At 43.7% G+C, this 13666-nt stretch overlaps 1 protein-coding gene across 1 annotated transcript in view; it reads left to right on the forward strand.

The window, feature by feature from the left end:
- Positions 1-5198: 5198 nt before the first annotated feature.
- The window catches only part of ABCD4 (ATP binding cassette subfamily D member 4), a 35119-nt gene continuing 26651 nt past the window's right edge, over positions 5199-13666 (forward strand). Inside the window, exons 1-2 of the mRNA XM_036736302.1 lie at positions 5199-5302; positions 12519-12637. Of these exons, the coding sequence (XP_036592197.1) occupies positions 5256-5302; positions 12519-12637 (166 nt within the window). The 5' untranslated portion in view covers positions 5199-5255. The remainder of the gene's footprint in view (positions 5303-12518; positions 12638-13666) is intronic.

A 13666-nucleotide genomic window follows, 5' to 3' on the forward strand; every position in this document is an offset into this window, starting at 1 on the left:
TCTCATAAAATTTTAATGTAGATGGATAAGAAGGCATAACGGTCAGTAATTATGTTCTATGTTGCCTTTTTAAATATTAATAAAGTCTATTTTTTATATCTTTTTTATATCCCCTCATTCGAATCCCTAAACAACCTTATAACTGTGCTGCCACCAGCACAGATCTCTCTTATGTGCAATTGGCTACTTTTCCCTTTATTGTTCCCTTTAGAGGAGGGAGGTGGTAGTCAAGGGAGTGATGGTGGTGGTTTGGCTTTCTATCTCCTTTTCAGGTATATCTGGGAGTGTAATATTAGAGTCCAAATGTGAAGGGTCTACTACCCCAGATGATGAAGAGTTTGTTAAAAAAATCTTTGCAGGTTTTTCCACTTTTATTCTATTTATCATTCCCCACTCTCCTTCCCATTTTCATCCATAAATGCCCTTGGGATGATTTTGGTTGGTGGGATCTCTTGACAAGCTCTTTTAAACCTGATTTTACCCTCCACTATGTCAATCTGCTTAATGAGACAATACCGTTCATAATCTTCCATCATCCTTCCTATTTTGTGTAGCTGTTGTTCAGTTGTTTCAGACTCTTTGTGACCCCATTTGGGGTTTTCTTGGCAAAGATCTTGGAGTGTTTGCCATTTCCTTCTCTAGCTCATTTTACAGATGAGGAACTGGGGCAAGCAGAGTGAAATGATTTGCCCAGGGTCACAAGCTAGTAAGCGTTTGAGATTGCATTCCAACTCATGGAGATGCCTCTTCCTGATTCCAAGCCTAGTGCTTTGTCCACTGCGCCACCTAGATGCCCATAAGCTCTTGAAATCACCCAAAATAATAGGCAGATAATAAGGCATTAAACTAACTATAAAGGGGCAGCCATATTTGTCTAACCCCTTAGAAGTGTGAAGAGGTTTCTGCATGACTAAATTGGAAGAGGATCCTGCCTAGCCATTGACCAGAGGCCATATTTGCCATGGCCCTTAAAAGGACAAGGTCATCACTCTGCAGTCACTCCAAGGTGGAGGAAATATAGGGCAGATAGGAAAAATTTTGTGAAATACGACCTCTAGTTTTGCTGTTGTTTGTCCCTTATTCTCAAAGAGGACCAATGACATCATGAGGGAGATATCTTGATCTGCCCATGAATTGGATTTAAGTGAGGCAGAGCTGAGCAAAGTCATCAGCCTCACTCTCTCCTTCAGAGTTACTAGAGTCCAGTGGCAAGACAAAAGCCAGGATGACTGGCAATGGCCCAGGATGCAGTGGATGACCTTGGCCTTTTAAAATTAAGGTCTTTCCCAGGTCTCAGTTTGTCTGAGGTAAGCCCATTTAATGACTAAGGGATAGGTAAGAATTGAGACAAAAGATGGCACCTATACTAAAATGTATCTGGGGAGGTGGACCAGCATTTTCTCTCTTCTATTCCTCACCTACATTCCACAGGCAGAACTTATTGCTTCACAATCAACATTTTGTAACAAGAGAAGGGATATGTGGGCACATAAGCCCATCTGGCACCCAGAAAGGGATGAGTTGCAGTCCCAGAGATAAGATGGCACAGCCAATAAATACAAAAACAATTATGAAGGTGGCAGAACGTAGAAGTTGACTGCACTATTTGGTACAGGGTAATTTCTAACATATAGTCCTGCTTCTATCCAATATTACTTCTTTCACAAACTGATATTTCTAAGAATAAGGAGAGAGACAGAGAGAGAGAGAGATACAGAAACAGAGACAGAGACAGAGAAAACGAGGCAAGATCTATAAAAGAATATACAAATTGGTTAGAAGAGGAAGTTCAAACCTAATCCTTCAGAAGCTTTAATTCCATGAGGAACACAGAGATATTAAAGGAATAAATGAAGGTATAGACCATGAATCAGAGGGTGAAACTTCAGAATTGGAAGGGAAAAGGATTGATGAAGAGAACAAAGCAAAGAAAAACTACTTAGGGAAAAAGAGCACAAAAAAGTGAGAGGCAGCTTGAATGGTGATACCAACACCCCTGTAATGTTGCATTTTAGGTCCCAAAGGGATAATTAGGCAGAGATGTCCTGAAAATAGTTGGAAATTCAAGACCAGAGTTCAAAAGGGTTGGAAGCAAAGAGAGGGTGGTCAGAAATGAAGACTGCAATTTGTGAATCACCTGAATCTTGACTACTTTGAGTGGCGTTGATATCATTCATACTGCTTTTGAGACCATGGTTATGTTTGACTTTTTCTTTTTCTTTTTTCTTATCTGATTAGTTTTTTAAAACATATTTTAAAATTTTATTTATTTATTTTTAACTTTTTTGTTTGTTTGTTTTTGGAGGCAATCAGGGTTAAGTGACTTGCCCAGGGTCACATAGCTAGCAAGTGTCTGAGCCTGGATTTGAACTCAGATTCTCCTGATTCCAGGGTTGATGCTCTATCCACTAAACCACCTAGCTGACCCTTTAACATTAATTTTTTAAAAATTTGAGTTCCAAGTTCTTTCCCTCCCTCCAGTCCCTTCTTACCCATTAATTACCCAATAATATCTAATTAGTTAGCAAATATCATTGACACTGAAGCAATGTACCTAGTTCATCCATCCTTTCCCTCATACTCCCTTAGCCATCCCACATAGTAGTTATATGAACCTAGAAGGTCTCTTAATCTTTTTGGGTTTTAGTTTTCTCATCTGTAAAATGGTGATAATGCCCCCAGCCAAACACACCTTTGTTTTGGAGGCAATCGGGATTAAGCCACTTGCCCAAAATAAAAAATTAGCTTTGTTTGGTGTATTCTATCCCTAACCTATAGCCTATCATCTCTATATTTTAAACCCTGTCCAAAAAAAAAATCCAAATCCATTCTTGCCAGCTGTTCACTTTCTAAATCTTTTTCCTCTTTTAAATCTCTTGCCTTTGTTTGTCAGCAATAATAAAAACACTGCCACAAAGGCAACATCTTCCAGTACAAAAAGGATTTTGAATTAGACTGCCTGGGTTCAAATTCTCATTCTATAATTTACTACATATGACTATGGGTAAGTTACTCAATGTCCTCAAGTGTTTGTTTCCTTATTTCTAAGATAAGTTGTAATTGATGACCTCTAGGTCCCTTTCAGTTCTAAATCTATGATTCTGTGAATGTTCACTATGCTTGGCACATAGTAAGCACTTAATAAATGCATGTCAACTGAATGAAAAGACATTTATTTATCACCTACTATATGGTACTATGCTACACACTGGGACACTGCCCTCAAGGAGCTTACTTTCTATTGGGGAAGACTATATATACCTAGGAGAATAGTGAGCAGGGAAGTCTAGGTTGTCACAAAGATAAACTGTAGGACAATACATTTCGAGGACCAGTGGTAGTATTGATTTGATTACTGTACTCAGAGCAAGAAGCACCATGGAGGTTCAGCAAGGCAAATGGCAAAGGGCTAGATGAGCTGTGAAACATGTTCTAATGGGGCTAGTTAAGATTGCTGTTCCGTCACGCACTAATCAAGGCAACCCAGTACCAGAGCAGGAGTTCCAAAGCTGGGTAGATTATCTCCCTCAGCAATGAAAGAAGGGATCGCTGTTGTTCATCCTTTTTCTGGAAGAGGACCAATGACATCATGAGGGTGACGTCTTGTGAATTGGCTTGTGAATTGGATTTAAGTGAGGCAGAGCTGCACAAAGTCATGAGCCTCATTCTCTTCTACAGAATCATTGGAGTTCAGTGGTAAGAGTCAAGATGACTGGCAATGGTCTAGGGAAGAAGTGGTAATATTAAGAGGAGAGGAGAGGAAAGGGGGAATGAGAGAGCAGGTAAGGGTAGGGGATAGATCCTTTGGGCAACATCCACCTTCAGAACTAGGGAAGGGGGCAAGGAGATCCATTACAGAAGGTGAAGAAAGATAAGTTTAAAGAGGTAGAAAAATTAGGAGTATATGTGGAATTCCAAGGCTGCTGGAGGAAAAAAACCTACTGGGGTGGGGAACCTGCAGCCTTAAGGCTGCACATGGCCCTCTAGGTCCTCAAGTGCAGCCCTTTAACTGAATCCAAACTTCACAGAACAAATCCCCTTAATAAAAGGACTTGTTCTGTAAAACCTGGACTCAGTAAAAAGGCTGTACCCAAGGACCTAGAAGGCCACATGTGGCCATAGGTTCCCCACCCCTGATAGCCCTTTCTCCATCTCACCAAGATGCCCACGTAGGCATGCTAGCAGGGTACTTCAGACTCTGCCTGTCTTCCTGTCCTTCTCAGTTTTGCCTTTTGTGAGGAAAAGGAGCAGGAGGAGCAGGAATGAAATCAGGGCTGTCTGGAAGAAACACAAGTCACTGGTACACCTTAGCAGTCTGGGGTGGGGAACCTGGCAGCCTCGAGGCCACACATGGCCCTCTAGGTCCTCAAGTGCAGCCCTGTGACGGAATCTAAATAGCTCAGAACAAATCCTTTTGTTAAGGGGGTCTTAGAGTCTTATTTTGTCCGTGTGTGTGTGTGTGTGTGTGTGTGTGTGTGTGTGTGTGTGTGTGAAATCTCATCACATGGAAAAAGTTATTCACTTCCAGAGAGAGAATTGATGAACACTAAGTGCAAATTGAAGCATTCCTCTCCCCGCCAATTTTCTTTTTTTTTCTTGCCTTTTCCCCGCCTCTAGCATGATTAATATGGAAATTTCTTAAGGAAAATGTTTTGGGAGACTTCAAATGTATGAGTATCATTTTGCTTGCCTTCTCAATGGTTAGGGGAGGATCTGGAGAGACTTTGGAACTCAAAATTTAAAAATAAATTAAAAAAATAAAAACGTTAAAAATAAAAATAAATCTCATCACACATATCTTGTCCTCGTTTTTGATGTTTTAGATCTTATCTCACACACACCCCCTTTGTCCTTGTTTTTGATGTTTTAAATCACATCACATGAAAAGTGTCATCCACCGATGAACTCTGAACTCTGAGGGAAGCCTGAAGCTTTTTTTTTTTTTCCACTTTGTTTTTCTTGCCTTTTCCTCCCTCGCGTCCAGGTTTTCTAGACCGCCACAACAGCATCTCTATGACCCAAAGACCCTCCTCTCTAGCCTGCAGCGCCTTCTCTATGGTCACGCCTCAGGCCCCGCCTCCCACCCTAGCCACGCCCCGGTCACGCCCCCTCCCCGTCCCCTCCAGTCCCTTCCCCCCTCTCTAGCTCCTCCCCCTCCCGCCCAGTCCCGAGAGCCGGGTTGCGCGTGCTCCGAGGGGAGGCCGGGACTCTGCCCCGGGAGGAGCCGGCGCGGGCTCCGCTGCTACACAGGCTTCATGACGCCCCCGGGGGCAGCGCGGGGGAACACGGACCCAGCCGCCCGGTGAGCTGCTCCCCCTCCCCTCCCGGGCTCCCGGGGAGTGCGGGCCTTAAAGGAGGGGCGGCCCGGGGGTACGGGATCAGGGCAGCTCGGGACGCGGGAGGTTAGGCAGTGAGGAGGGTCTGCTCCGCCGGGGAGGGGTGGAAGCCCCCGAGAAACAACCCCCAGACCCCGGGAGCTGAAGACACGTCAGAGTCCAGTCCCTGCATTTTACAGATGAGGAAACTGAGGCTCGGGGAGTTGGGGAGCTTGACCAAGGTCATCCATAATAACACTTTACTATCGGACTTTCGGGTAAGTCCAGAGTTATACCATGATCTCTTCCGAGCCTCGAAACAACCCTGGAAGGAGGCGCTAGTACCGCCTCCATTTTATGGATGGGGAAACTGAGGCACGGAGAGGTGAATTGGCTGTGCCAGGGTCACACAGTTAAGGAAGTGTCCGAGGTGGAATTCGGACGCAGTAGCCGCTGCCCTCTGCGCACTGCACCCTGCACTCAGTTACCCTTACAGTAGTTAAAGTGCAGAGCCGACACTCGAACCCAAGTCCAAGCAATATCCTTTCCAGTGTTCCTAGACTTGGGTCAGCTTCCAGCAAAACGTCGAAGAATGCTCCGGGCGTAGCGTGCGGGATTAACTGAGTGTCACCCAGAAACGATCTCAACCCTCGCTAAAAAGAACAATTAAAAAAAAACCCTTAATTACCTTAATGAGCTTACTAAAAGTTTTACAAACCCGTAAGTACCCCGGGGTCAGCGGTCCTTGTGAAGGATTTTGGTCGTTATAACGCCTGTAGATACAGAAGCGGAAAGGAGATGGGGCGGACTGTCTCCGGACCCCGGGGTGTTCCTTAAACTATCGTCATCCTTCAGAAATAAATTCATGATGGGAGATTGCTTTCTTGTGGCTGTCTCACAGCAGAGTGCCGAGAAAAAATTCGTGTTAATCGAAGGGGAATCTCAGATAGATTTGTTGAACACCAAGCGTTTCCATTCACAGGGTGCCAACTGCGTGCTAGGCACTCTTAGGCCCGGGGGAAATGGGTCAGTCGGGTTCTTGCCCTTGAGGAGCTAACCTTTTAATAAAGGAGTACACCGTATTTAGGGGGTCAGTGGCCAGGGAAGGAAAATTCTGGTCTAGGCCGGAGGTTCTTACCCTAGCACCCTTTCAGCAGTCTAGTGGAATCTATTACGACCCCTTCTCCAAATAATGGATTTTTTTGGGGGTGGGAGTGCCTTTGTTTTTGGTTTTGGAGGCAGTTGGGGTTAAGTGACTTGCCCAAGGTCACTCAGCTAGTAGGTGTGTTAAGTGTCTGAGGCTGGATTTGAACTCAGGTCCTCCTGACTCCAGGGCTGGTGCTCCACTCACTGCACCACCTAGCTGCTCCGGCTCCTGTCTTCCTGACTCCGGAGCCAGCTCTCTATCCACCTCTCCACCTAGCTGCCCTAGAATAATGTTTTTAAATGCATAAATTAAAATGACAAAATTACATAGGATTACAAAGGAAACTTACTATGTCTAAATACGTTTATTACAATACATTTTAAAAGTCCTCAGATCTGAGGATAAGAACCTCCGACGCAGAATCACTAGTCAGATCCTAGATCAGATTCTAGTCTGATCGAGGAACTGTGAGTGGAGGTTTAGGGTGGGAGACTATCTAGCCCAGATGTGGGGAACTTGTGGCCTTCTAGATCCTTAAGTGTGGCCTTTCGACTGGATCCCTGGGCTAGCCCTTTTCATCTATTATCCTTACCTATTCTAGGAATATGTAACTAATAAGGAAGGGGCCTTGGGGAAGGCTCCACCAGCCAAGGCAGAGCAGATATTGAAATGCGCCTGGAATCCAGGTGGATGAGACCTGTCAAGCCCTGCCGGCAAATAGCTTACGGTGTAGCCTTTTGGGAATGTGTAGACACACAAAAAAGATCTTAGGATAGGAACCGTCACGACACAGTATACGACTGGAAGCAGCCTGGTCTGTAGTGACAAGGACTCTAGGCTTTACTCACTTAACCTGTAACATTAGACAGTCACTTATTATTATTATCATATGTGCCAGAGGTATAAAATACTGTAAGTCATGAGTTCATAGGAATAATCAGTATTTTATTACATCAAGTACAGGGTATATGTATGTCCTGAAGCAGATTTTTAAACCCTAAAATTCAATTCAGCCCACATTTATTATGGTCCTACTATGTGCCTTCATGCACTGGATACACAGAGCCCACAGTGAAGTAATTACTGCCCTCAAGGAACTTATATTCTACTAGGGAAGAGGAGGAAGGTGAGATATATATACACACACACATACATGTATGCTTATGTGTGTGTATGTATGTATGTGTATATATACATATATATATATGTATATATATGTGTATATATATATATATATATATATATATATATATATATATATATATATATATATATAAAATACCTACTATGTGCCAGGTACTAGAACAGTTATTATCTCAGTTGATCCTCACAATAACCCTGCAAGGTGCTATTGGTATCCCCATTTTACAGTTAGGGAAACTGAGGCAGAAAGAAGTTAAGTGACTTGCCAAGAGTTATAGAACTAGTAAGGAACTAAGGTCAAATTTGAACTCAGGTCTTCCTGAGTTCCTTCCTGCCCACCCAGCACGCTATTCTCTGCACCACCCAGCTGCCCCTGTATATAGAAATTCCTTTCACAGGCCCCATAATGATGTCACTTAAGTGGATTTATTATAACACCGAGGTATACTCCCTCCACTGGTATGGATTGCATACGCTCTATGCCTTCTCATGGACTTAGAATCAGAAAAATCTGTTTTCAAATCCTACCTCTGTCACCAGCAGTGTGACCATGAGCAAGGCAGGAAAATTTTTGAATTTGCTTCTTCCTTTGTAAAATGAGGGTGAGAATACCTGTATCACCCCCACCTCACAGGTGCGTTGTGAGGATCCAATGAGATGGGTATAAAATGGCTTTGTAAACTTTAAAAATATATATAAGTGCCTGCTGTTATTAATATATATGTGTGTGTTTAATATATATGTGTGTGTATTTTTAATTGATGTAAGGAGTGTGATGAGGAAACTCCCTCTACCCGTGCAGATCGATAATTTGCAGTACTTTATCATTTTTAATTTATAGTTCGAGCTTCCTGGGACTCTGAGAGGTTCAACAAATCTCCCAGAATCACAGGACCAGTAAGTGTCCGAGGCAGGGCCAGCTGTAGGTCTGGAGCTGGAAGGAGCCTCTGAGCACATCTGATCCAGCCCAGGTGTTCCTTACTCCTTATTAATATTATCCATGCTGCTATTCTTGCCTATGTTCTCCTGTTACTTCCCCATAAAGGACCACCCAGTCCACCGGAGACCCCTGGGTAACATTGTAGCTGTAGTGATCGTCCCCCAAATATGGCACATCCTTCACCTCCCCATAGAGCATAGAAAACCTTACAAATATCGCAGTGCTTTGTGGCAAGTAAGCATTTAATAAGTGTTCTCTCTCTGTGTGCCTCTCCCCCTCTCCCCATTTCCTTCTTCCTTCCTCTTTCCCTACCTTTCTTCCTTTCCTCCCTATGTCTGTTATTCCTTCCTTCCTCCCTTCCTTCTTTCCTTCCTTCTTTCCTTTCTTCTTCCCTCCTTCTCTCTCTCCCTCTCTCTTTCTTCCTTTTTTCCTTCCATCCTCTCTCATTCTCTCTCCCTCTCACTTTCTTTCTTACTTCCTCTCTTCCTTTCTCCTTCTCTTTCTTCCTCCCTCCCTCTCTCCCTCTTCCTTCCCTCCCTCTTTTCTTCATTTCTTCCTTCCTCTCTCATTCTCTCCTTTTCCTTTCTTTCCTTCTTCCTTTCTATTTCTTCCTTTCTCTCCTCTCCTTTCTTCTTTCTTTCCTTCCTTCCTTTCTCTTTCTTTCCTTCCTCCCTCCCTCCCTTCCCTCCTCCCTCTTTCCTTTCCTTCCCTCCTTTCTTTTTTCCTTCCTTCCTTCCTTGCTTCCTTCCTCCATTCCTCCCTCCCTCCTTTCTTTTTTTCCTTTCTTTGTTTCTTGCTTGCATGCTTGCTTTCTCCCCCAGAAACACAGTAGACTACCTTGATTTAGATTTGGGCTTATAGAGGTTGGTGACATTTAATTCACAAGTTGTAGGTTACCCAAGTGCCTCGCTACTTCTGCCTTTCTCCTATGTCTTCTGGGCATTTTTTTAATGTTCAGTAACTGATTCCTGGGAGGCTGAGGGACAGCCAAGGAAGGAGAAGTGACACTTAGCTGGAAGAGACCTCAGAGATTGTCTTAGTCCAACTCCTTCATTTTATGAGTGAGGAAACTGAGACCCAGAGAGGAGTTTTAATTTTGCCCAAGGTCATGGAGGTGGTGAGCAGCATCTTAAGGATTCCAACCCTGGTTCTCTGCCACCAAATTCAACACTGTACCAATTTGCACCATACCAAGCTGGAGCCCTCAAACTAGGTTGGCAATGAATGCCTCTAAAAACCAAGAGCAGCCCCTGTCTCCTCCTGGGACTGACAGCTCCAGTTTGGGACTTGGAAGGGATAGTCAGATAACCTGGACTGTCACCAGTGAGTTTGAGAAAAATGATTTTTCAGGCTGCCCTCAGGAGGAGGGTGTACCAAGGACTTGGCAGGCTGAAAGTGTCGACTAAAATGAATTATTTGGGGGTTTCAGTTGTCTTTGTTAATACTTGCTCTGCCTTCCCCAACTCTAAACTAGAGATGGAAGTATAAACGTAACAGATAATATAACATAATATAAACTAGAACAAACAAAAGGGAAGTAGGAACAGAGAAAGGCCAATTAGATAGTAAAGTAGGGACCGTCTGGCTGTTCACCGTGTCTGCTCTCTACTTCCTAAGCCTCCACATGCTTCCAAAATGAAGGAGGGATTTTGGCCATAGAACGGCAGAGCACACAATAATAATAGCTGGCATTTATATAGTACCTACTGTGTGCCAGGCACTGCAAATATTTTCTCATTTGAGCCTCACCACAACCCTGGGAGGTAGGTATGATTTTTATTCCAGTTTACAGAAAAGGAAACTGAGGCAAATAGGTGTTAAGTGACTTGCCCAGGGACCTTCAGCTGGGGAATCGTTTGAGGATGGATTTGAACTCAGGTCCTCCTGACTCCAGGCCCAGCTCTGTATCCACTTTGCCACCAGGTACACATGTCCTAAACCTTCTTAAGTGACAACTTTTGAGATTTGGAGGGAGAAGCACAGCACCTACTTTGGCAGAAGGAAGAAATCTCTCAGAGAAAAAAGAAATGTATGATAGAGATTCAGGGTTTCATATATAATCCTCTTTTTAAAAAAACCGGGTTGTTTTTATCAAAATATTCACATTTGTTGATGTTTAAAAAAAATAAAATTAAGGAAAAAAGACAGAGGGCAGGGGCCATCTGCAGACTTTGGTACTGACAGTCGCTGATGCTGAATCAGCAGAAAATTGGTACCAGCAGCTGACGCTGAATCAGCAGAGTATTCAACCCAGGACAAGACTTGCTTCATACAGTGATTTCATTAGTTTAGCAAACTCCCAGTTAGGAAAGCTTCCTCTTCCAATGTTGATTGGCACCTGTTCTCTGAGAGGCTTCGAGAGATGCCTGGATCACTGAGAAATTGAAGCGACTTGCCCCTAATCACCAAGCCAGTCCTTGTGTAGAGTATAAAGCAGAAAGCGTTGGAGTGGGGTGGATGAGGAGCATTTGGGGTTGAAGGAGATTAGAAGACTGGAGTTGGGCTCTGGGAGGTTGCAGGGGCATGTTTGGGGTTTTGCCATTGGTCTTGAACTTGAGGCTTCTTCAGATCTCCCTTCCTAGATCCTTTAGCTCTCGTCCTCTTATAGCAGTTTTTCCAGTTTTTTTTTTTCCTTTTCTTATTTGTGACACAGGACAAAAAAAATTAGACCCATGGAAGATAGCCAGGGGCCAGATGATCAATTTCTACTGCTTTCATCAAGGCCTAAGATCAAAGGCTATCCTATCCCAGAGGTCACTTGGCAGCATAAAGAGGTTCTCTTTTCTGGTTTTCAAAGACGGTAGGTAAGGAATACGTGAAATGAGTAATGAAGGAAGGAACGCAATTTCAGTCTCAGGTTTGTTCCAGGAAGGACTTATGGCTCCTCTTCTTATTCTCTCTGCCAAACCCTGAAACTCATGGGATTCTAGGTCATAAAATCACAGATTTCAGAGCTTGAGGGGACCTCGGAAGGCATCATTATAAGAAGGTGAAAAGGAACTCAGATGGTGGCGTTTCATGGTAATGAATATCATTGTGCTGTAAGAAGCAGCGTGTGTGAGGACTACAGATGGAGAAGCTGTCATGAGCTGATGAGGAGCAAAGTAAGCAGAGCCAAGGAAACAGCCTTATTTAAGAAAAAAAGAAAAGGAACTAGGAACAGAAGAATACAGTTTTCGTGACTTTAAAGGCAGCTATGAGAAGCAGCATTACATAGTGGATAAAGAACCAGCCTCAGAGTCAGGAAAACCTGGGCTCAGGCCCTGCTCCTGACACATGCTACCTGTGTGACCATGGGTGACAGTCTCTCAGTAATCCAGGCGTCTCTCAGCCTCTTAAACTGTAGAACAGGTGCCAGTCTGCCCTGGTAGAGGGCACAGATTTTGTCCAAAAATATCGTTGCTTTTTCACTTAAAAATTGGTAGAGGAGAATCCGTGGGTACAGATTTTTGTGTGGTCCTTACTTTGCTGTATTTTATATACCTGGAGCAGGTCGTCGGGAGAAGCCTAGCGAGGTGCTGCTGACCTAAGCTTTCACAAGAAGAAAGACAGCTAGGTAGGCCGGTGGAGAGAGTGCTGGGCCTGGAATCAGGATCAATTAAGTTGAAATCCAGCCCCAGACACAGCTGTGTGACCCTGGGCAAGTTACCTAACCTCTGCCTGCCTCAGTTTACTCATCTGTAAAATGCAGCACCTATCTCTAAGAGTTGTTATAAGGTTCGAATGATATAGTAATTGTAGAACGCTTAGCACAGTGCCTGGCACACAGTAGGCGCTATATAATTGCTTATTCCTTCCCCTCCCTCCCTCTTTCATTTTAGCCTGATCAACATCAGTAATTCCCTGCATGGGGTCCTGAACATTACAATCTAGACAGACTTTGTCCGATCTCCCCCCGGGCGGGTTTCCAGTCTAAACTTGGTGGGGACGCTCTAGCTCGCTAACCTTTGTTCTGCGTCTTCCTTCTCTTCAGGCCCCGACTGGACCTCCACTTTCTCCGACGCTTCCTAAAGATACAGTCCATCTTGTTTCCACATTTTTCATCACAGAATGTCTTGATGTTCCTGACCCTCCTCTGTGTCACCCTGCTGGGTAAGAGAGTGTGTGTAGAGGACAGAGCACTTCCCTAGGCCCCGCCCGTCCCCATGAACTTTCTTCTTTCTTCTCTTGTTCAAATAATAAATAATAGATATAATAATAAACAACAATTAGGATTTATAATGCTTTAAGGTTTGTACAGCACCATAAATTTTGTCTCATTTAATCCTCACAAAAACTCTGAGAGATAGCTGCTGTTAGTAGCCCCATTTTACAGATGGAGAAACTGAGGCAGGCAGATGTTAAGTGACTTGCCCAGGGTCACACAGCTAGTAAGTGTCTGGGGCCATGTTTGAACTCAGAAATATGAGTCTTCCTGACTCCAAGCCCAATGCTGTATTCATTGTGCCACCTACCTATCTCTGTAAAGGGTGTCCAAAGAATCTTTTGGGACTAAGACTTTTGGGACGCGCCTCGGCATTAAAGCCCTTTACCACCTGGCCTCTTTCTATTTTTCTACTTTTTAAATCTATTACTCTCCTTCTTGAACTCTGTGGTCTGTCTGTACTGGCCTCCACGTTCTTCATCTAAAACTCTACATTTGCCGTCTTGTTGTTTTTGTCCTGTCATCTCCCCTCTCCCCACCCATCCCACCCCCCATATCTGGAATGCTCTCCCTGTCCACATCAGAATCTTAGAATCCCTGGCTTCTTTTAAGACTCAGCTAAAGCAAATAATGCTTTCCCTCTAAGGCAAAGGTTTTTTTGACGTGGGGTCCATGGACCCCCAGGGGATCTGTAGATATCATGAAATTGGACAGGGGAAAAAATTACCTCTTTATTTTCACTCACCTTTAACTGAAATGTAGCATTTCTTTCAACTGTTTTGCTAAATATTTCCCAATTACATGTAAAAAAATTTTGACACACATTTTTTAAAATTTTGAGTTCCACATTTTCTCCTCCTCTCTCCTTCCCCCCTCAAGAAGGCAAGCAATTTTTATTTCATTTATACATGTGAGGTCATGTGAAACATTTCCGTATTAGCCATGTTGCAAAAGAAAACACAAACAAAATAAAACAA

This window comes from Trichosurus vulpecula, chromosome 8 (assembly GCF_011100635.1).
Source record: "Trichosurus vulpecula isolate mTriVul1 chromosome 8, mTriVul1.pri, whole genome shotgun sequence".
NCBI classification, from domain to species: Eukaryota; Metazoa; Chordata; class Mammalia; order Diprotodontia; family Phalangeridae; genus Trichosurus; species Trichosurus vulpecula.